This window comes from Pipra filicauda, unplaced genomic scaffold (genome assembly GCF_003945595.2).
Source record: "Pipra filicauda isolate LSUMZ 115617 unplaced genomic scaffold, ASM394559v2 scaffold93_size3172892_pilon, whole genome shotgun sequence".
Taxonomy (NCBI): domain Eukaryota; kingdom Metazoa; phylum Chordata; class Aves; order Passeriformes; family Pipridae; genus Pipra; species Pipra filicauda.
The window spans coordinates 2,525,869-2,550,012 of NW_024105131.1; the positions used below are offsets into that span (position 1 = coordinate 2,525,869).

At 38.1% G+C, this 24,144-nt stretch overlaps 1 protein-coding gene across 10 annotated transcripts in view; it reads left to right on the top strand.

The window, feature by feature from the left end:
- Nucleotides 1–24,144, top strand: part of GRIP1 (glutamate receptor interacting protein 1) — a 321,129-nt gene that overhangs the window by 197,046 nt on the left and 99,939 nt on the right. For all 10 annotated transcript variants that reach the window (XM_027741465.2, XM_027741471.2, XM_027741469.2 and 7 more), the window contains exon 2: nucleotides 15,506–15,586. In XM_027741465.2, coding sequence (XP_027597266.1) covers nucleotides 15,506–15,586 — 81 coding nt within the window. The remainder of the gene's footprint in view (nucleotides 1–15,505; nucleotides 15,587–24,144) is intronic.

Sequence of the window (24,144 nt, forward strand, 5' to 3'; positions counted from 1 at the left end):
GTGTAGTAGCCAGTCTGACTGAAATTAAGATATCCTGGTAATGTCAGTGAATAGAGTAATTATTTTGTGTTTAACTTCCTTATTTTAACTTCTGATTTAATTTGAATAAATCTATTAGGAAGGGATAATGGGAACATTTTAGTTTTCATCATAGTCTTTATTGAAAAGAACATCTTGAAATAACCTCTATTGTTGGTATGAAACATTACATATATATAGATCTCATCATGAACTTGGGGAATAGACATACTTTGATCTCTGTTGTCATTTTATTCAACTTTTAATTAACATTTTACATGCAAGTCTCAATAGACTTTTATTTTATACTGGAAGCAATGGGAGCAATACTGAGGCTAATCCAGTCCCTTAAAAAATCATGCCAGAGAGGAAAAAAGTGCAAAACAGTGGTGGTTAAAGAAATAATTTCTGTGCTGAGACTTTATGTTCACTTTGTTTCATCTTTAGGTTTTCATTGACACTTTTGTATTTTTATTTCATCCATATAATGCCAGCAGTAGCACTGTCATTGTTATCCGCACTTCTCTGCTAAGCAGAATATTGAAGAAAGTATCTGAACCAAAAATTCCTGCATGGTTGCAAAAGTACTAAGAGTTTTGTTTCCTGAACTTCATACCTTGTTTTCACTTCCCACTCAGGTTCTCTGAGCTGGTGATAATGACAGAAAATAAATACAGCTCTCACTGGCTTCCTTGTTCATTGGCATCTTACAGCAGGAAGTGTTAGGCCCGAGCAGAGGAGACAGTTTGAGAAGGGAAGCAGCAAGGTATTAGCTTCTGCCCTGAAACTGGTGTCTTGGTGTCTCTTGCCAAATTCTCTGGTGGTTTTTCCATTGGCCTTTTGCTATTAGGAGCAGGAACTCAAAGCTCAGGACTTTCATCTTCTGTGTGATTTCAAATCAGGCTGCTTCAGTTGTACTGTGTAAATAGCAAAGGAAATATAACTGGTTAGAGGAGCTTGGGAGGGGATTGAGAAGGACTTGAGAAGAGGGATTAGTCTCTTTCCATTCATCCCCCACATATTGCTACTTCCTCTCTTTTTCCTCTGCAACCTGATATAGTTTTGTTTTGCTCTTCTCTCTTCTTCCTTACCTGACACACAGCATCCTATGCATTGCATATATTTATTTTCTCTTACATTTTATGTCAGACCTCATCTCCTTTTTATTCTTCTAGTCTGTATATGCTCTTAAAATGTATTGACCCTACAAAGGGAAGAAGTGTGGACTCAAAGAAGTAGACAAAAGGAATGCTGCTGTGGAACACGCAAAAGCACAGGTCTGTTGGTTAGCATCTCTTGCCTCTAGTCTGACCTTACACAGGAATATGAAGCATGGGAACTGCTTTCACAGAACTGTTCAGTGAAAGCTTCTTTTTGACAGAGAACAAAATTTTTATGATAAGCTCTGAGACAGAATGGGTTCAGAAAGCTTACAGTCAATACCACCAGCTCAGCTGCCCTACAACTTCCTCAAGGACAAGTCTGCTCGGGTTTGTACTTTGCATGGAAATGGCAGGTGACTGGCAGCTTTGAACACCCATAAACCTCGTAGACAATGAGTTTATTATTATTTATTCTCTTAAAGTAAAAAGACAGGAATAGTAGTGGAATTTCTGTGGAGTATCAGAGACAAGGGAGAAGAGTTAGCAAAATGTTTTATAAGCCTCACAAAGAGTAATTTGGGTCCTGTATTATGCATAGCAAAGGGCAGGTTTTTTCTGCTGGTGGACGTCTTTGGGTGGGTTTTAATGTGTTTGTTTTTCAAAGTGATTGATGGGAACCCAGGTTATTTTTTAAGTAAATCTGCCTAGACCTTTAACTTACAGCAAGCAAGTCTTCCCCTCCCTCCACCCAAGACTTTTGGACTAACAGGTTCTATTTATTTGTTTATTGCACACTCTGTGAGGGCTTCTTTGGTCCAGAGGAGTTCTTCCTACTCATTGCTCATACAGCACGCTCACCACTGATTCTTCATATCAGCCAGTACTTTCTACACTCTTCCATCCTCTATACCCTGCCATGCTGATGATTCCATCTCCTTATGTGCTCATGCACTTTTCCCTCTGGAAAGGTGCCCTTCTTCCAGAGGACTGAACACCTCTTCCCCATGCTCTGTTCTCAAGGAATGCACCAGGCAAGCTGAAAGCACACTGAACTGGCACTGTCCATCAGAGAACTTAACAGTACTTTTTCTACAGTCAAGAGTTGTCCTAAATCATGTTAGGAAATGTTTTCAGAAGTGTTTACATTTCTAGCCAGCCATTTTGAGCCTTTGTAAGAGCTGGAAGTCAGAATGTGTTGGCTACAGAGGGCAGGAACTTGGTTTTGTTTTCAAGCTGTTGGGGCAGATGATGGTGCCTATTAGTCTTAATGGCTTTATTTGTCTTCGTTTAGATACTTAGTGATGTTGCACACCTTGATAATTAGATCGCAGTAAAGGCTCTCTTTTTCCTAGGGACCTTTCAAGAGATGTGTCACAGTAGTCTGTGATCTTTCAGGGCTTGACGGACAAAGATTAAAAAGCCAGTGCCTTAACCAGCAATTCTTGGGGTCTCAGTGGCTTGCTTTGCTTTCTTATGGTCTAAATGAGTGTGTTCAACTCAGCTCTTTGACTCCGCAGCAAAGCACTTGCTTTGTGCAATATGGAACTGATAGCTTGGAATAGTTGGCATTTTTTTAAAATGCAAGTTATTTCTCAAAATACCTTAAAGATCAAACTTCTGCTGTCATCTCTGAGACATCATACCCTGGTTATTGATATAGGTACTGTCCTTTGTGTTTTCTTGTTGATTTGGTCAATAAAAATTCCAGCTGTGCCTGCAGTTCTATCTTCTGCTTGATAGGGGTCGTGTTGCTGGTTATATGGCTGCTTCCTGACGTGGTAAATAAGGTATTGTTGTCGCCTTGATTTCAAAGCTACAGCAAGTAGTTGAAAGTATCTTGCTCTTTCCATGCTTAGGAATGTTTCTCCCTTCTTTCTCAATGGCAGTTTACATTAATGTGTACTGTATTCTGCACCAGACTCCTTTTAGGATTATGAAGGAGGTAGTGTCTTGGTGAAATAATGGTTTGGCCTCTTTGGTCTAACTTTCCTTTTTCAGAAGCTTAGTACAGGTGTATTTCATAGCCTGCATAGTGTGCAGATGATAATATATTTAGCTCTTGATTGTGTCTGAAGTCTTATACACCACATCCTATTAGTACTCTGTGTTCTACTCTGGCTCTTAAAATCAACTTGGTTTCCCTCAGTCTTTCACTATAAAAACTGGGACAAGGCACAGGCTAGCCATGGTAGCCTGGGCTCTGGACTCTGACATTCACCATGCTCTTGGTCTGCCAACAACGGGCCTTATTTGAGCTTCAGAAAAGGGACAGTCCAGAAGGTTTGAGCTTCTGCTTTAAAAACTGTGTTTCTGCTGAGTCCTTTAGCTGCATCAGGTTGGTTCAAGTTATTTTTAATGTGTGATATTTCCTGTTATTTTTTTAATTACTTTCTGATGTCTATTTTGAAATTATTTTATGAATCTAATAAACCCATTGTTTAAAATTAAACATGCATGTACGCACACATACACATATTATGATAGATCTGAAAATGCTGGCAATATGCTAGTAATACAGAGAAAGATTTAATTATCACCTCACCATTACTGAAGTGTTGGGACAAAAAGTTTAAGTAGAATTTTCACACTATGAAAAAATTCAATCTGTATTTATTCTTCCTGCAGCTGTGGCAGGCAGTAAGTTGATGCTGTCATTGTTTCTAGGAGATTCAGAGCCAAAGGTGTTGTAAAGGTACAGCTGTGAATTCCAAAAAGCGAAGGAGTCCTGGTTAAAAGGCTTGGGAGATTGGTGCATGGAAAGATGACAAATTATTTGCCTACCTTCTTGAAGGTTATCGGGTATAATTTTTCATGTATGCCACACATTCATCTGTATCTATTTCTTTATTGTTACATTTTTCATAGGATTACAAAAAGCTGATTTAGACATGGACTAAGTTGCATGTAGGCAAAGATGTGGGCAAGCCATTTTAATAATTACCATTTCACAGAATTTAAGGAATATTTCAGACAGTGAACTGCTTGCCCTAAATAAGGGATTAAATAGGACTCGGGAGACACTGGCAAATAAAGAGTATTTGACAGGTTAAAAGGCTTGCCGTAAAAAACCGCTTGCATGGATAGATGCTGTCTGGAGCACAGAAGGTGGCCTAGGCTTTATGCGATCTTAAAGTAAGACAAATACGTACATATTGCTTTGTCAACTCAACATCTCTTTTGTTGCTATGCTTTGTTCCCACTCCTAAAAGCACACAGCACTTTATTAAAAAAAAACTGTTACTCTGCGCTGTGTTCAAACTTGTCACAGCTTGCAGAAACAATGATGCTTTGCTGACAAGTGAACTTAGTCAAAATTATTGTGTAGTCTCTGTGGATATATAGAGTAAACTCTTCCAGGGCAGGGGCTCTAAGTAGGACAGTATTTCACAAGGGCATGAGGAAGGTGCCAGGTTTATGGCCTGACTCCTGAAAAATGTGCATTCTGAAAGGTCTGCTTTTCACTAAGCCTGGGCTGTGCCAATTTAGATTAATGTGCATCATTTGGACTATAAATAAGAGGGGCAATCCCACTGGCATGACAGTATAAATACACTGATACTGCTATAATGTTTATGCAGCTCCTAGTGGCAGATTAAAATCATTTTATGAATCAAATAAAGCTTGTTAGTGGGATTAAAAAGGATGAGTATAATGCTGTAAATTTATACATTACTAAGATGCAAAAGTATGCTTTACTCTTAGTGTTGTCCACACTTGAGTTAAACTTGTGCTTTAAAATCAAATGGATACTCCACCAAATGAATATCCTAGTCAGTGTGTACACTGTGTTTCAGTGACAAGATCAGCCAGTGTTTGTGCTAAGTCATGCCCAGTAAGAAGAACTGGTAGGATCCTAGCCTAAAGCCCAGTAATCTGTGTGATTTCTGGAATGAGCTATGTACATGACATATATTTTTTTTGAGATCTTCTGAATGACAGTTAAAGGAAGGAAAGAAAATGGCAGACTGATGGAGGGAACTATTTGTCAACTGTGAGATCTGATGCATTCTGTGGAGCAGCTTCCAAAGGAAGGCAATGAAGATGTCATCACTAGAGACACTTACAGACAGAAGTAGGCTGAAAAATACATTATATAATTTACTGCAAATACATTAGTACAGCACTGGAGTCAAGGCGGGATAACTAACCTAATGAAAAAATTATAATTCCTAATTTCTTGTCTTTGAAGATTGTGTTGTGACTCTGATTATTCTTATTTTTCCTGAAGCAAACTGAACACCTGTTTTCTAAACATTTTAACATATTTTACTTATTTTTTTATGCAACTTGAATGACAGTCTCACTGTCTCAGCTATTAACCTTTATGATTGCCTTCCCCCAGCACACATGAACTAGGTTCTGCTTTCCCTGGCATGCAGTAAAGTTCCTAGTTGACATCTTCTCTTCCCCCAGTCCCTGCCAATGGTAATGCCAGCAGTCTGGGCAGATGTTCCTGATCTCCTTTGTGTTGTGGTCTGCACAGGTGGAAGATAGTAGGTATCTTCCTCTCTTCTGCTCCCTAGTTTTCAAGTGTCAGACTGTAGGGAAAACCTCCCATGAGATTGGGCTGAAGAAGCACAAACACAATTGATGCACAAAAACATTATAGTTAAGCTTTGCTGGTACAGTGAAGGTGCCGTGCAGGATATGCACAGCTCAGGTGACCAGCATGTATTTCTCCTGTTGCATTTTAACCACTAATATAATAGCAGATCATACCACACATCATGTTTTGTTAACATACAGTGAAATGCTGTCCACCAGGAAGCCAATTGCCTTCTGTCCCAAGGGGGCACAATGGTGGGCAGCCACTACAGTCAGGAGCATGGCTTAGCTTGAGGTCATTGTCCCAGAGCCACAGGATATGGCTTGACCCTGTTTCCCCTGATCAGCTGTCTCTGCCTTCCCAGCCTGTCTGGAAGGGGTAGCTGAATCAAGGGTAGAGATTAAAAGGTACTACTAAGGTAATTGATGCATTTTTAAAGTAAATATCTATTCATAAAGGTCATCTAGTTTTCTGTCCCTCAGCCTCTGCCTTGGCTCAGGTCTCGTTCCTTAGCACCACTCCGTTCTCCAGGAGCCTTGTTAGAAGTTTTATCATGTTGACATTGATGTACATCTGTCAATATTGGCTCAAACATTCTTGAGGGATGCTGATTTAGCGTTTACCAGTGTTAAACAAGGTAATTGAATTAATGTAAACAAATGTAATATAAAGAAAACACGGTTTTATATATTTTTCCCCAAAAAGCTTATGTATGGCACTTTCATCCAATGCCAGCATGCAGCAGTACCTCAGAGCAGTATGGTGTTCCTAAAGACACATGCAAGAAGGACAACAAAACTTTCCTGTGGACCAGGGTGTTCAGAACAAAAAGTGTGGCTTGGAATATCTGGAAATATTTCCTGTCAATGATATCTGTATCACTTAGGAATTTCCTTTTAAATGAAAAGCCTTATAGCCCCACCTTCTAGAATAAGGTTTTCTGCAGAAGTTGTAGGTACAGAACAGCCCCCAACTGTCTCAGAGAAGAAAATAGTTTACATTCCCATTTTCATCAAGCTTCTTCACTCTCCCTGCTTCTTCAGTTTCTACCTGCTCTGGTTAAGCCTCACACATTTCACTTATGTGATGCCTATATTATTTCCATAAACAGTAAACAGAAGCTCAAGACAGAGTGAAACTCACTTTGAATTCTAAAATTATGTAACAATTCAGTGACAATTCTGTTTTATGGAATTCATGCTTAATGCTTGATGCTGTATAAACAAAAAGACATTTTTATCAGATTTGAAGTAGTTTGTGGTTGGGGTATTATTTAAATAGGATTACTTCTAAATTAGATAATCCACTGAAGTGAATTTCACCATATGCTAATATCTCTTGATACATGTTTTTGAGCTTTCTGCAGATCTTGCATGTTTTAAATGGTCTTGGAAAGTTCTGCATTTTCATGAGCAAAGCAGCTTTGGGAGGAGATCAACATACTTAACCATTTAGGAAACCAGGCATTTCCATTCAGGTGCCTGAGCGCAGGGTTAGGAAATTAACTTTGGACAAGCAAACTTGGAGGACATTCAGATCATTTTTCAAACATTCAAGCTTGCTGAGGTATTGTAAATATCAATAGGAAATGGATTCACAGATGCATAATTACAGTACCCCACTTCCCTTGCTTCTAGATTAAAACTGAGCTGCTGCTGTAATAAGTAACCATATAATTTGGAAAAAAGAGAATTAAATTTACATAAAGTATAATAAAATTGAATAAATTTTCACTTTAGAGAGACAACACAGTTATTCATTGGTGCTATAACTGTTAAAATTAAGTTTCTAAGAAAACCAGAGGACACGTCTGTTAAATGTAGGAAAGCAAATTACCAGAGGAGCTATTCTAACTCTTCCTTCTCATAATTTTTCCATGTCACACACACCAACAAATGTTACTTATGGAAGCATTTGAAACCCTCTGTTTTCTTAATAAAGACTGCTGGAGAGCACTGAGCATGGAATTTGATAAGAAAGGATTAAGATTAAATACATTCATATTTGTCCTACTTGAAACCTAGTTCATTAATGACTACTTTACATGCAGAGCTTAGGAAATTTTAGATATTTCTAAGCACTACTTCGAAGAGCAGCACTACCATTTCGAAAATGAAGTCTCATTGGCAGTATTGAAGCCGTAGCTCTAAACAGACTCAAAAAATTGTTATTCCTCTGCACCAGTAGGAGAAATTAATGCTTGCTTTCATGACTGGAGCTCCCATAACACATCTGAAGGGGTTAGCATATGGGCAGAGCAAATTGTTGACATTTTGTTGTTTCATAAAGCATATATGTTCATAATGTGTACATTATACATCTGGTGAAAAAGCCTAGGACAATTTTGTATCTTTTTTTCAACAATTTATAGTCTGTTACACACTGACACAGCTGTGGTGACATTGTAGTAACCATGAATGTTTCAGGATGTTAATTTTTCTCTAGACTTTTGCATTATTTAAAAGCAAATCTCATTTAAAAAAATCCTCCTTTCCCTGGAAAAATACATTCTCTGATATATTTTTTTCATTACTGTTTTCAATAACAGTTACTAAGGATAAAAGTTAGGCCAGACTAAAAGCATTTCTGCCAAATCTCTCATCAACAGCCAAAGTAAAATTCCCACAATGCATTCCTTCCCAGCAAATTTCAATGTCATTTATCAATTCAAGTGTATTCAATAATTTCACTTGTAAAACTTGGCAGTTTTAGAACTTCCATTTACCTTTATAAGCTTTTAAAAAAAGGTCTGGGTAGTAGTATTCTTGTTATAATTTATTTGCAACTGCTACAGATTCAGTTAAGTTGTGTTGGTATCTACTGATTGTGACTAATATTGGTCACGCGGATCAGGATATTGCATAAACATTCAGAGTTATTTAGTCATTTCTCACTCAGAATTATTTAGTCTTTAAGTTCAGGGAGAAAGATTTTTCCACCAGCTTTAACAGGAGTCCTCTCAGATGAAAGCTGTGGGGCAGTGTCATAGCCAAACTTCAACTCCCTTCTCAGTTTTTTTTCCGTCCCATTGCTGTAGATCAAACCGAAAATTATATTTTTCAGAATTTGTAACACTTCAATGAAAATGTTTAGGCATTTTTACTAGAACAAATAACTGGAATTTAGAAGATGAGCTTATGCAGAAGTACTTTTCTAGCATGGTCCTGGTGACTCTGTAGTGGCTGGACTGCTCACAGGAGTGCACAGGTGATCTTGAATAGAAATTCCTTCTTCTGTTTGATACAGTGCAGAGCTTGGAATTGATTGTAGAGGAGATAATTTTAATGCATTTTACTTTGTATTACTTACCTCAAATCGGGAGGCCTGGAGACACACCATCTATAACGCAGCTGTCTCCTTTGAGAACACACGCAGGATCACCCTCGAGGAAAAAAGGCAACGCAGAAAGAACCGTGTATTGCAGAATACACCATCTAAGGAGTCTTTCCGCTGTGCCTTTTGCAATCGGATATGTCTGTCACGTATTGGCCTCATAAGCCACCAGCGTGCCTGCAGCAAATGTGGATAGAGCCTTCCCAAATCTTCGTTCGCGAAGCCTAGCCATGATGACTTACCTAAACGTTGATCAGAGCAAGCAAGCAAGACTCAATGATTGTGTAGCTGGGAGTTTGGGTACTCCCTCTGAATGTGAGAGTGGAGTTCAAGTTCCTGCTCCAATAACCATTTCAGCTTCCTTACAGAATAGAAGATTTTTAACAGAAAGGTATGAGTTTAGAAGAGAGTAAGTTGCTGTAGGTATGGTCCTACCAAGACTCTTCATAAGCCTTCATCAACTTCAGAGCTTCTGTAAACCACAGGCATCAGTGATAAGTGTTTATTTTTATCTGTGAAAGCCTCCAGCTGCAAGCAGTGGAGATAACCAATAATGCTGTAGCTTAGAATTTACCAACTGTCACTAGTATGATACTGTGCAAAAAAATATGCTTTTAGATAATGCTGAGCCTTATGCCATTTAAGATAAAATTCAGGATAAGTTTCAGATATAGGAAGTATGAGAAGCTATGATATTTTGTGGTGCACTGGCAGGATTCATAAAAATCTGTTGCTTTTAATGAAAAATATTCTTCTTCATAAATTTAAGCAGCAGCAAATTTCATTGAATGGAATATTACAGATCTACAAATGCCTGAAGTAATAACTCAAGTAATAACTGTGACTCTGGTGCTTTTATTTTTTTGAGAAACTAATCTTGGAGATGATGTTCCCTCTGTTGTAATCATCCTCTTGACAATTTGTTTTGTTGTCAATCTCTACCTCTGTACAGATATGTGATTCTCTACTTATCTGAAGTACATGCTATCCCACGTGGTGTAAGCAACAACACATAGAGTCGACCTTACTCTTCCCCTGCACTGAGACAGCTGGAGGTTAGCCAGCTGAAGATGTAAGGTGCTTCCTTGTGGAGTCTTGAGAATTATATTAGTTGGAGATTCTTCACAGTGGGGAACATTGGAGGAACACTTCAGATTTTACTTCCTTGGGTTCTGAAGTCTGCTTAGGACCTGCATGGTTATACTCTAAAATGGTTTAAATTCAGTTCTTCCTTGGCCAAAGAATAGCTTATCCTGTCATGAAACATTAAGTAAAGCTGTTGAAGAATGAGAATGAAAAACTGAAAGATGGAAACTGTTCTCCCTCCTAATACTTTCATATCTACTGTTGAAAAAATTTAATATTGCTTTCAAGCTCCTCAATATTAGAAAATTCCCCTGTGTTTGAAATTTCTTGCTTACAAATTTGATGGCATGTCATTTTCTGCGTTCCCAGAGGAATGCAAGTTTTGCAGCAAAGAAGCAGGTACAACTGGTGATATAGAGCTGAGGATGAGCAATTGTGTGGGAGGCAAAGGTACAACAGTGAAGCATCTTCACATTTCCTCTCCATGTAGGAAGGGCAAAGTGGCAGCCTCTGAGTTGTTCAGCAGCTGTTCCCAATGGAGTGGGAAGAAGCTTCCCCTTCTTATCCAACAGGATTGCAGCTGTGCTTAGCCATCTTCTGGGGCCACCTGGTGCTGCACAGGATTTGGACACATTTACTGGGTTCAGTAGTCCATCGCATGGACTTGTGGCAACAGCAGTGAAGAAGAACTCGTTCTTAAGACCTGAAGGAGGGAGTGCCCTCAGGCTTTACCACATCTGAAAACAACATCCTCATGTCAATAGCTTTTACAGCCCCCAAGAGAGACATAGAAATGGTTCAGTGGCCATAAGCTGCCTGAAATGTTCAGTGTCTAGACTTGGCTGTTGAGGAAGCATCTTTAGGCTTTCCTTTTATTCCCTGTTATGTGCCCCCAGTTGGTATCCTTCAAAGGATATTCAACTGAATACAGTAAGGATCTAAATATTTCATATGGTCATTTTGCTGACACAGTACCAAGCACTTCATATGTATTTGTACACATTGTCCAGTGTATAATCTTTATAGGGTTACATTACTGTTTGTTTTTTGCAGTCTATAGACCCCTTAGTTTTGGACAGGGGCTTGCCCCATAGTAAGAGCAATGCAGAATGATATAAATGGGTCACAACATGTTTTCTAACTCAAAGAATAAATCATTCAGTTACAGTATAGAGATGCCACCAGGTTAAAAATAGTCAGGGAAGTGCAAAAAGCTGTTTATCTACCTCAGAAGCAATAGCTAAAGGCAATAAGCCTACAGTAATAGCTGTAAGCAGTAGCAGTACTTGCTTGTCCCCTTGATTATTATCTTTGCAGTCTTTAATGAGAAGAATTGTTTGCAGGGCATTGAAAGGATGATGTGCAAGCTACTGTTACTGGTGTTTGGGGCTGTTTCATGAGGACAAGTAAAAGGAGAAGTCAAGAAGGTCATTTTGCTTTGCTGGTTGAGAATCTCAGTAATCTGCAAGGTGTCACCTCTTAAATGATCATTGTTTTCTGCCAGGAAGAAGTGAATTAACACAATGTACATCTGGTTCACTATTGCACATTTACAACTTTAAGAAACATGCAAAGTATGAATTTGGGGGTGGGGAATGACCCCTGCCAGTTAACAGGGTAAGAGGTTTGGTTTCCTGTAGTCACTGAATAAAGAGACCTGCTGGCATAGCAGTCACCCTTATATGACCTACTGACTTGCTAGAAATTGTCTACCCTGGGTTGTCTAATTTTTTAGCCAGAGGAAATTACAAGGGGAAAAGAAAGCCAGTGATGTAAGAAATGCAGCTGTATGAGTTTACGGGCTTAGCTAAGATAGTCCTACTGTAGGGAATGTGGTCACCTGTGGTGCGATTCCTTCAGAAGTGGGCAAGAGCTGCTCCGAGCAGCAGGGTTTGTGGCTGTGTGTTCCAGGTGAAGGTGTTTTTGTACTCCAGGTTGACACAGTTTGGTCTGTGAATTCTTTATGGGCTGTGGCTTGCTCCGTGCTGATGATATGTTAGTACTAGGCATGTAACCAGCTGAGATTTATGCTTCTGAAGCTAGCCTCTTTCTCCCTCTGCTTTGTATGTGTGGCTTCTTAAAATACATCACAATTTTGCCTGATGTTATTATCTTCTGTTTGCAGGGGGAATGCTTCATACCCATTTGCTCCTTTCCTTTTTCAGTGTGTTGGCTTGCTCAACTGGGTTTCATCTCCAAGTCTGTCAGTACTGTAGAAGGGAAAGCTGGTAATAATAAAACACTCATACAAATTCCCCCCTAGGCACTGTTTTCGTAAGACATTTTTGCATGTTTTACGACCCTCTCTGATAACTATAGAGTGGATGAGGGCATCAAGAAATCATGATTTGATAATAAATTCGTGTGGCCACACAGCTTTGTTAATGTGTACAAACAGACTCCCTTTTTGGGCACCATGAATGACATCATGACATTCCAGGGTTATCATGGTTTTTAGTTACTGTGTCTGTTTTTGTATCTGTCTGGTCTTTATATTACTTTCCTGTCTCAATTAAGCATCTCAGTGAGGCTCAATAAGCATTCTTTCTCCAGTTGGTTATATTTGTTTTCTTTGCTTCTGGGAATCCTTTACACTGACTTCTAGTTATGTTGCAGTGTGGTTTTACTGTTAAATGGGCATTGGAAGAAAATTCCTTGCAGTTCTGGGAACCCCTTTCCAGGCCACCGATGATACAATGGCTCATTGTTCTTTCCCAATAATAATTGGGCACATTTTAGACTAACGGGGGTTCAGAAGTTTATGAAGCAACTTTTTGGGCCTGTTGTTTTGCTATGAAAATTTGTGGACAGATTGAGAACGGTAACACAATTACATGCCCACGGTACCTAACCCATATAAGCATCTGATGAATTTTTGATGTTAATAGGCTTCAATTAAAATACTAGTTTACTCACCTATGCAGTCTCAGTTGACTTTCATATCTACCATTTGTTGTGTAGAAAACACTAGAATTTTTGCTCAGGCTCCCTAGTAAGTATTTGAATGTGCACTCCTCTCCCCTCATTGGTTGTTGTTGACCAGAAAGACTTGCAGGCTTGAGCTGTGTTCTGAACTCAAGATAACTGCGGGTACTCCCGGTTCAGTGCAATATTGGGAAAATCATCTTTCAGCATGAGAGTGGAGCTGATGCACTCATTTGCTCAGTGACAAAGCTTCAATGAAAAAGATATAGCAGTGAAAATTCTTCTTTCCTTTTTTCTTCTTTCCTTTTTTCCCATCTCTCCAATGTGATGAAAATAATTTGTATGTAAAAAGTCTGACTAGGATAGGACTATTTTGTTCTGTAAATTGACATATGTTTCATAGATAGGGCATATATTCAAATAGGGCCCAGAAGTCATCACTATGAATCGATTCTTGAGAAATTGTATTATGTTTCCTGCCCAGTTTTTAATAGAAAAATGTGTCTCACACTATCTGCTATCACAGTCAGCACCTGCAACTAAATAATAATGGATGGGACATATAAACCACATGTTATTGATGAGCTCAATTTCTTTGTCTTGAGTGTTGTCTTGAGTTTGAGTTCAGTGGTGCCTCTTCTGTGAAAGAAAGAAAATAATGGTACTTCCTTCAGAAGCCTTAGTTCATTCTTATTGTATTTTTTTTTTTCTTTAATGAGGGGATGTGTATTCTGCATATGCAATGATATTAGCTTTTCCACTTTCTTCAAATGGAAGGCTAGCGCTTTACATACCTTCTTCTTTAATTGTGTACCTGGATCTGTGTTGATATTTTTCCAGTGCTTCTCTAGATTTCCTGCAGCTGGCAGCCTTATTTTCTTGGAGTTTGTACTAGCTTGCAGTATAGTCAAACCTGTTACCTTTCCTCTTGTAACACTGTATCCTAAAGCAGTGGGAGTTCATTTTACTGTAGAAAGAACAATTATATTGGTTGTTGAGGTATTTTATCAATATATGTTCCTCACTACTTGCTGCATTTTCGCCAAGGTTCATGACTACAAACCTGTTTTGGTTTGGTTTGGGGGTTTTTGTGTGTGTGTGTATGTGTGTGTGGTTTTTGGTTTGGTTTGGTTTTTTAGGGGCCTGGGGGATTTTTAGTTATTTATTTAAGCTTTTTTATTGTTGCATCTGCCTAACAGTAGCAGAGTTCATTACAAGAGTTCTGGGTTTAAAAGCTAACCAGCTCTTCCGGTCACTTCTTTGAGACCTGGATGTAAATTAAATTATGCTGACCAAACCCTTATCTCACTGGTATAAAAATGGACTGCTGTCTTTGATGCAAGTTTCTGAAGGAGTTTGAGACCTTGCAAGATGTAAAGAGCGCAATTGGCAAAGAAGGATCATAATGTCAAGAGTGTCATCTGAAAAGAAAAACTGATTCTCCAGAAAGTTTATATGGTTCCACTTGATCTGAGGATGCTATATTAGATAATGTAATCTTTGATTCCTCTGCTCGTTGATCAGTATTTAAGCATGTATTTTTGCACATGCTGTAAACGCATCGGTCCTTTGCAAGCTGAAGGAAAATATGCCAACAGAAGGATTTGATGACACTTTAAAGTCTTTGAGCACTCAATTAAAGGGAAAGCAAGACAGAAGCCTAATTTCTTCTGATTACTTTTGTTTGATTGAAATAATAAAATGCATAATACTATTTCTTCTCTTTTATTCACATTTCTGTCTTGCACTTATAGCTTGTTCTTTTCAAAGCTATGATATAGTTAATTTTTTTCCCTGTGGTCATCCTGCTCTTAAGAGGGATGAAGAAGTGACTCACTTTCTGCCTAATGCTGTCTCTAATTGATGACTCATCTGCTTATTCCACCGTTAGTGGTCTTTTATGCACTGAAGTTGATCAGTAGGTGTTCCACATAGCTTCCTATTTAGACACAAACAGTTACAGTGGTGATCTTTAGGCACAAATGTGCCTGGCCTATTTGGCAACAGCTTTCTGATGTTTTCCCCAATCAATCATTACAACAGAAAAGGAACCACCCACTAACAGATCCTAAAGGAAAAGGAGTGCATCTTTACAACCAGAATATTCAAAAGCTTCTGGAAACCTTTCACTCCTGAACAGGGATAGTACCTCTGTCACTCAAGTCCTTGGCATGTGAACCTTCTTAACATGAGAAAAGGGAAATTTCTATCATTATGTTATAACTGAAAAGGCCTATGTACATCAGGCCTATCATCAATATGTATTATCTCCAATTTGAGTTTTAGCACATCTTTTTCAGCTCTCCTATTCAGAGCCTTTGTCATTGAGTCTAAACATGGCATTGAGCATTGAGTCAGCATTCAAAAATACCCATCCTGCTCACAGCAGCTCTTGTGATCTGCATTGCTAGTTCACACAGTATTTGGGTAAAAATTATGTTGTTTTTAACATTATATTTAACAGTAACTGGAAATGTTGCTTGTTTCTGTTTAGATGAGAGTCCTTACACAAAATCTGCAAACCAGGCAAAGGCACCTGATGGAGCACTGTCTGTGAGGAGACAGAGTATTCCAGGTAAGACTTGCTTTGCTTTTTATAACATCTAACTTGTTTTGAACAACAAGGTGATACTAATCAAAATTCAATTAGTTATAAAAAGCAAATGAATTACAGTTGCTACCAAGCAACTTTATAAAGAAGGTTCCATAGGAGCTGTAAGATGTTCCCACAATTAGGTTACCTCAAGCTTTTGCTGTGAAGAACATCCCTGTATCTCTGTCTTTTGCAGCAGATTTGAGACATTGAGCACAACAACCTTTTCAACAGAGACCCGTGTATTTTCAGGCCCTATGAAATCTGTTCTTTGATATCTGGTTTCGATTGTGTAGGGAGATTGGCCCATATTTTCTGCTACTGATTGGCCAGGCTCAGAAATCTAACAGGGCAACACTCTGCCAGGGTTCTCGTCTTCATGAAATTTTCTGCCACACCTACGCCCATCCTTGTCTTTTGTGTTATCACATCACACAAAGCTGGACCATTAGATAAATGGTTAAAATAAGTGATCTTTGAACCTCTGTCTCTTTTATTTACTTCAAACAAGTCTGCAAAACATGCCCATGGAAAACAAGCTTTGTATGCATATTGTGCAGAAATCTAAAGGGATTTTCAATTCAAGTAATATTTCGCAGAACTTTTAATGAAAACAAACAAACACTGAGAAGGGTTGCACACAGGTGGAATTACTGATGTTGCCAGTCTCACCTCAAGCACAGTAACCTCTGACTTGAAGGGAAGATGCATTGCAATAGAAATCAGAAACTGTAAGGTCATGACTTAATGACTAATGTTAACACTACCTGTGCTCCTTGGCCTTATTGTTGAACAAAGACACACAACTTACAGGGAGTCTGTGGATAGGGGAAGGAGCTCAGACCTTTATCACTGCTCGGCTCAGATCTCATCCCAATAGCTATTGTGAACAGCCAAAGTATGTTTTGTGAATGCTTTGTCTGCATGTTTCTATGTGTGAGAGAGACCAACCTGGCTGATTGACTGTTGGTTATAATGAACATTTTTGTTCATTGTTGAAAACATCCTAGTGAATTAAAGATTGTTATTTTATAGTAGAATCATGCATATCATAACCACTGTGAAATGACGTGACTACAGCCTCCAGTGTCCAGTTATTGTTATGAGAAAATATTTAATTATACAACATCGACCAAGTTTTTTTCTAATCCAAGTCAATACAAATCAATATTCATTGTTCTTCAGAGTGAATTAGAACCTTGTACCTTTTTGAGTAATGCTTTAGCTCATAGGTCAGTAATATTTATGACCTTGGAAGTGTTCAATCTTTTGATTTTATTTTTTTTTTGCTGTAAACCTAGTAATTATTCTTTGTGGTGTAGTTACTGTATTTGGAAAACATATATGCTAATATCTGAGTACAGACAGAAGTTTGTGGTTTCACATGACATTTTGAGAACTACTGATGATTTTCACTACTGTTCTTTAAAGAGAAGGTTTGATAAAACCGAACCAGTACAATTTTTCTTTAGAGCATTTGGTAAGATTAGGAATTTTAGGTGTTGAGTTGTCTTCATGGCTAATGACCATTTATTTTGCTTTTTTTACAATATTGTGGTATATTCTGGAGTTTCTGAGAGCATTGCAAATGAATTTTTACTATTAGTCAGAGTTTATTCAGAGAGATAATGCTGAGATGTGCTTTACTGTATTTCAGGTGTTCTGAAAAAAACTATCTAAGCTTATGTATGTTCTTCAGCTTTTAATATGGTGTTGACATTTATCTGAATGCCTTGTTGCATCTCTAGACCTTAGGAGCTCCAAAGGATAAATGAGCTTGAGCTGGTTGGATATTTAGAGAAATAAAAATTAAAACTTTTTCATGTCCTGACAAATTCTCATTGTAACAAAGTGGATGTTGTGGGTTTGAATACATAAATGGCTTTGCAAAACTAAGTAGTATTTTGAGAATTAACTTGAAGATTTAGGATTTGACTGAAGTCTCTGAAAATAACCTGTAAAAATTTATATCACTTGGATGCTGAGAAAATTTGACTCTACATTTTATATGTAAGATACCACCTTGTAAATAGCTTCTATTCTTGCTTGTCTGCAGACATTTTATTCACATTATGGATTAGTCTTGACACAGATGCAGAAGCATCCCAGCTAGCCTGCTCGGTTTGGCAATAGGAGGTGTACTAGTTGTATTAACTAGTATGAGGCCAGAAGTAGTACAGTTGCTTTTGCTTGGGAGGAGGATCACAGTTCTGACAGTATGTAGGTCAGCTCCAAATAGCTTTTGAATTGAAAGGTATGATGCAATGAACCTGATAAATTCTTCTGGACCTGGATGGAAACATGTCAGCTGGAGTTACTGTCAGTAATCCTTCCATGGAGAGCTTACCCTGTATGGAAAGTATTCATTTCTATTCTGCCCAGATGGTTTGCCTGATAAAACATCACGTTCCTGAACTGCTGGTTTTTTAAGCTTGAAGCATGGTAGTATCTTTGACAGTATAGCTGTCTATTCCACTTGATGCTCTGTCATTCCTTAGATGTGGACAGCAGATGTCCTATTTCCAGGAAATGCTCTGCCTGTTGAATCAGCCAAGAGAAAACTTCTGGATTTTAGCAAGGTAATTGATTTTATGCAGAGCTTGCACAGGTTTGAACAATCTGTGGAAAAAACACTAGTGAAAATATATATACAGGATGTGTGATGTAAATCTTCCAGCTTGGTATGGGATCATGGCATCTCCCTGTGTCTGGTTAAAGTTCCTTCTCGTGACATTTGAATTCACTTTAAAGGACTCCACTGCTCCATCCTTTTGGCCAACTATCAAAAAGTGAAGCTTTTGTTACTGTGAGACCTGAAACTGCTATACAAACTGTAAACCCCAAGAGGTGGTTTTTATCTTTCCATGTGAAATTGTATTGAAAGCACAGTATTGATGAGCAATGACTGAGTGCACAGAGAAGTAATGTAGCTCAGGCTCATGGAGCTCATGGAGCTCAGGCTCAGTTTATTTTACAGGAAAAAAATGTTGAAATAGTAATTTTATAATTAAAGTCAAATGAGCACATACTGTGAGATCAGTGCACTGAGTTTAATTCCTTTCATCCCCAGAAGGAAGGAATGGATTAAGCATCTCCCTGGAGCAGAACTTGCTTATTCGAAATACAGAATGGATTATTTGTGTGATGAGCCTACATGTCATATTTACCATGTCTTCACATGGTGCAAAATCAACAAGCAGCAGATCCTTTCAAAGGGATTTATAGAATTGCTGAAATTATATTTAATTCAAATTATATGCATTAATATAATGGAGTTTGAAACTTGGACTTAATTTTGCATATATGTATGTCTTTAGTTACAGTTATATGTATGATTGCTTGAAACATTACTTAGCTTCACAGTCAGAATTTCTTAACTTAAAAGTGAGCCTTAAGGTAATGCCATCATGACAAGCAGCCTGCAAAGTCAGAAACAGGTTTTCTCCTCCAAACATTTAAATTTAGACTGTTGACCAGTATATAATGAAACCTTACTACTACTCTGCCCTTACAGAAACCAAGGGGGACGTTATTGTGCCCCATTCAAGAAACTTATCACTGCAGGACTAGTGTTAAGGCCCATAAATGAAAACAATGTGTTTCAGAATTCATGAGTAAGACCCTTCCCTCAGAATTACAGATGCAATTAGAAAGTCTGTCATTTAAAAATAAAGTATTTGATACTCACTTTAGATGTAGATGGCTGTAGTTCCCACTGATTTCCTGGACTGAGATTGCCTGGTTTACCAAGGGTCCAAGCAGTGCCCAACCAAGGGCATGCATTAGGAAAATAACACTTGAGTCAAAGATGTTGCTCCTGGGATTGCTTTTTCCTGCAGCAGCTTTAAAAAGGACATCAAATGTTCCTATGGCACTGATACAATGTCAAGAGCTGATGGCAGTGTTCAAGAGGCACTTTGAAGTCAAGGAGACCTTAACATTTGCTTTAAGATAAGCATGATCTCAGTGCTATCCTGAATATGGGCAGGCTGAATAGCTACTCCCGCGCTTTCCAAACTAAAATCCAATGCCCTCTTATCTGTTTTAACAACATGGATAAATCAGACAACACTAATGCTCTGCAAGTTGTTCTCTTCATTCATCTATTTGTTTAGGGGGATAGAGGGGAAAGAAATGACCTCACACAAGAATAAAAATAGTTCCTTTGTGAAGCAAAAATAACTCACCATAAATTTGAGACTAAGCAAAATATTTCATAAAATCTGCAACATAAGTATAATTTTGTTTTTAGTCCAATTCTGGACGTGTTTTTTATTGAGTCTTAAAAGTTACTGTTATTAAAAAAAAATAGTAAAAAACACCACAATTTTTTAAGATTAAATATTTCAGCTTCTCAATGTTTGATTTTTGTTGGTTGAATTAATTAGTAAGTTTCAGTTAAATTTGCAAATGGGTCAAAAGTAAATTATTTTTCACAAGAAATGAATTTGTGCCTAATCTAGTTAATATTAAATTAAGCTATTTTAAAAATCCATACTTTTTACTTCTGGCATCTACTGACTTAAACATCTGCACTACAGCAGACTTCTAGACATGTAAAGTCTTGTTGCCTGAAGTAGTCAAGGGCTCAGAACTATTTATGTGAACTATATAATAGGAGAGTTATTTGAATCATCTGTGAATTCAGAGATTTGGTTTAGCTAGGAGGATTGCAGTTGTGTAGCTGTCTCTTTCCTAAGTAAATTTTTGGCACCAAATAACAAAGAGATGTTGTGGAAATATTTCCTTAAACTGAGGAAGTTTCCTTTTCTCTGAGAAGAATAACACAGCTGCCTGCCTTCTGCCCTGCTCAATACACCTAGCAAAAGGCCCTTGAAGTCTTGTCCTCATTATGTTATGTTTCTCCTCCCACATAACCCTTGTGCTCCAGCTGTGCCTGCCTCTGGGACCCACTGGAGCTTTCCCAAGTTTCATTTCAGCCACATTCTACTCCACATTGATAACTGATCTGCTGAACGGGCAAATTGTCTGGATTTATGGTGGAAGTGCATGCCCACTCTTACAGAGACAAGCAGGAAAGACCAAACCCAGATGTTATAAATCATTCTTTTGACATTTTCTCCACCATGAGGAGCCTCTTTTTCTCTCTAACTGTTGTTTTTTTTATTATTATTATTATTTGTCATTTGCAAGTTTTATATGCAGCTGCAGGGATGTACTAACAGGTCAGTTGTTAAAATAGGTCACTGTACTCTGAAGGAAAATTGTCAAGACTTTGAAGTCTGAAATTAAAATGACTAGATTTTCCAGTTCCTTTGTACATGTGTAAATACTGCACTTTCTTTCCATACTACCTGATTCTTTGAAGCAGGCTATAATACAGGTTTCCAATTTCAGTGCAGTGTTTGATCTCAAAAACAGGGCTAGCCGTGAAACTCAATGGAAAACAGCGTGAATGTACAGCCCTGAGCTCATCCTCTACAGTGATTCAAGCTCTGAGATTGCTATTAGTAGCAGTTTTGCAGCCTTGTTTGGAGGGAGTTTGGTAACAGGATTTTAATGCAAAAATAAAATGTTAAACAAACATAAACAAATTTTAGGGTAGGCTGAATTTTGAACTACTGAGCTAGAAGGGAGCAAATCAAAGAAGTTCAAAATGCTTTGCAAAGATAATATTTACAGAGCTGATACTAAAATAGTAATTACTGTATGATGTAGTGTCCTCAGTAATTGCTTAGGACACAAAATATTCCGAGGAGAAGTTATGAAATACTAAATTATTGTAATAAAACCAGTAATTAACAGCCTGGGATTTTCTGGCTCAGAAATGTTTAAATACACAATGCATATGTCATTAGGAAGCAGTAGGGCAGTTTTCTTTTGATCCTTGGCTCTGAACATATACAGGTACCATGCTCTGTTTACAAAAATACAGAGGTACACCTTTTTTCCCCCTCCCTGACCCACAGCCTGTTGTGCAGCGAATGTTCATATTCTGACTCAGGCTACACCAAATGTGGCTGTCCTGAGGGGTTTGTCTACTGTCCACAACTAATGAACTCAAATGCGGGTTAGCTGGAAGCTGAAGAATTTTAAAGACCCTTCTACTTTCTTCACTATGATTTTGGGGGGTTTGTAGCATCTAGAAATGTCTGTTTAATCCTTAAAATAAAAATATATTACTATCAGAAAACAAGCAAAGGTTGTGAAGAAATAAGAAAATATTGAAGTTTATATTTATATAAAATAAATATAATTCCACAAACCAGTCTGGATTACAGTTAGAGACAAAACATGTGATCCAGTTTTGATGTCCTTGAGTTGCCAATATAAAATTGTATTAGCTGAATTTAATATTGTGTGTACTGTGCCACAATTTAAATAAGGAAGAGCTCCGTACTGCATAGCATAACACTGGAATAGATGGAGTGAATTGTTTTTCTTTTACAAAACAAACTCAGAAATAAGGGAGAAATATAGAAAGTAATACAGAGAAATAGAATGGTTTAAAAAAAAGTCCACATTGATTAAAAAAGAAACTAGACTTCTGAAGTAATCCTGAGATATAAGTTCCATTAAATGACACTGCTTAGGAAGGAAGACAGCTCCCAGGTTATTCCTGTAGCTCAGCTCTTAACACTTGAGCCAGATTTAAGTGACTGACAGATGTGACAATGGATGATCCATCCCCAGTGGGTAGATGTTTACCTGTGTGCAAACACTCCTCCAGAACCAGTTTTATTTTCCTCTGTGATTAATATGGCATTGGCAAGACAGTAGGTGTTCAAAAATAGCTGTTCTCATGCTTGCAGTTAACTTGGTCCAATTTCTTCAGACTCCTGTGTTGAGTATAACAGCAGAAGATTTAAACACTCCCATTATTTTTTGGCAGAGTGCTCCTAATGTCAGCAGCCCCCTTTGCATCATATGCTACAGGGCAGGCACCTTCTCAAGTAGTGTTGCCTGACTTGTGCAGACCTCAGTCACCTTTTCCATCCTCATCAAAAGTCAAACCTACCTTGCCTTTGAGTTCAGCTTCCCTCAGATTTTGTAAGCACTCTGATGTCATGTATGCAGTGCTGTTTTAGCTAATGCTTCATCCTCCACCAAAATATTAGGCTTCCCTGGCTAACTGGTTTTCCAGATTAAGAGCATGATTTGCCCAAGGAAACATGTTAAAATCATCCCCGACCTTTTTCGTAGTTTGCATTGTGAGAAAAAAGAATTCATTGCAAAAGTAAAATGTGAAAATAAAATGTATGTCAGTAAAAGCTGAGTTAGGAAATTTAAGTATGTGTCTACAAAAGCACTTTTTTTCCTCAATTTGCATTTATCTCATAGACACTTACTTTTACTGTGTACTTTTAAAAATCAGCACAGAATGCCACTGAAGAGACTTTAAGCATTTAGAAATCCATTAGCAGCAACCTCTGCAGTCACAGTTGTTATGGTAATGATCTTGGGTGATTTCCTAGCAGAAGCAAGCGTTTTGACCTGTGAAATGCAGATTACAGGCTAGTAAGCTTTTCTGCACTTGAGGTGTTTATTATATCTGCAAAGTCATTTGCTGATTTTCATGTCGGATGAGAGACTGCAGTTGCTGTATCATTTACAGGCTTCCCTGTGTGTTTGTTTAACCTGCTAGAGGTTTATCAAATGGTCTGTGAGGCAGCTACAGAGCTATATGTCTTTTCATCTCCATTGCCATTGGAAATTCCTGAATTTGCTTTCTCATACTTAGTACTGAAAGAAGTAAGATTTCTTTCTTGCCATTCGTCCTTCTCACCAAAATAGCTTTTTTGGAATGACTTCATATATGTCATTCATGTAAACATGTTCCATACTGATGCTGAAAAACCTCGGAATGATTAACTGCTCGGAGACTTTTGTATCTTTAGGCAGCAAAGTATTTGTTTATTCAACACTGGGAACAAGCCAGCTCACACTGGACAAACTTGTTCCACCTGAAAGTGCAAAAGTAAGTCATTTTATACACTTTAGATACATGGTTACATCATTTAACATACATATTAATAAGTAGGCTAGTCTCTGGGCAAGTCTTTCCAGGCAGTAGTGGGTCCGTCCTGCAGCCAGATTGCATTGGCTGTACTGGACATGGGGGAAGCTTCAGCAGCTTCTCACAGAAGCCACCCCTGGCTACCAAAGTCTGGCCACACAAACCAATACAGTAGGCAACTGAGAAGCTAAAGTTTAATATTGAGCTCTTGAAAACAACTGCGTTTCCACAGGATAGCACAGCTGGGTTTTCATGAAGGAGGAAAGGAGAGTATCTTCAGAAAAATGGATATTACATGAGAAGATGATCCATAAGGAATGCTCAGGTTCCCCAGTCTGTTCAGAAGTAGTTAAATGTATTCAAAAATTTCAGGCAATATCTTTTTCTCTGGGTGGAAATCTATTTATACATTCTTATGTATACTGTTATCAGTCCAGTATTGGAACAAAAATGTGTATTCAACAGAAAAAATGATTCCTGCATCATTCAGTCGCCAGTCCTCATGGGTCCAGTATCACTAGAGAGGAAGAGCAAACAGTAAGTCTGTGAATACAGACTGAGT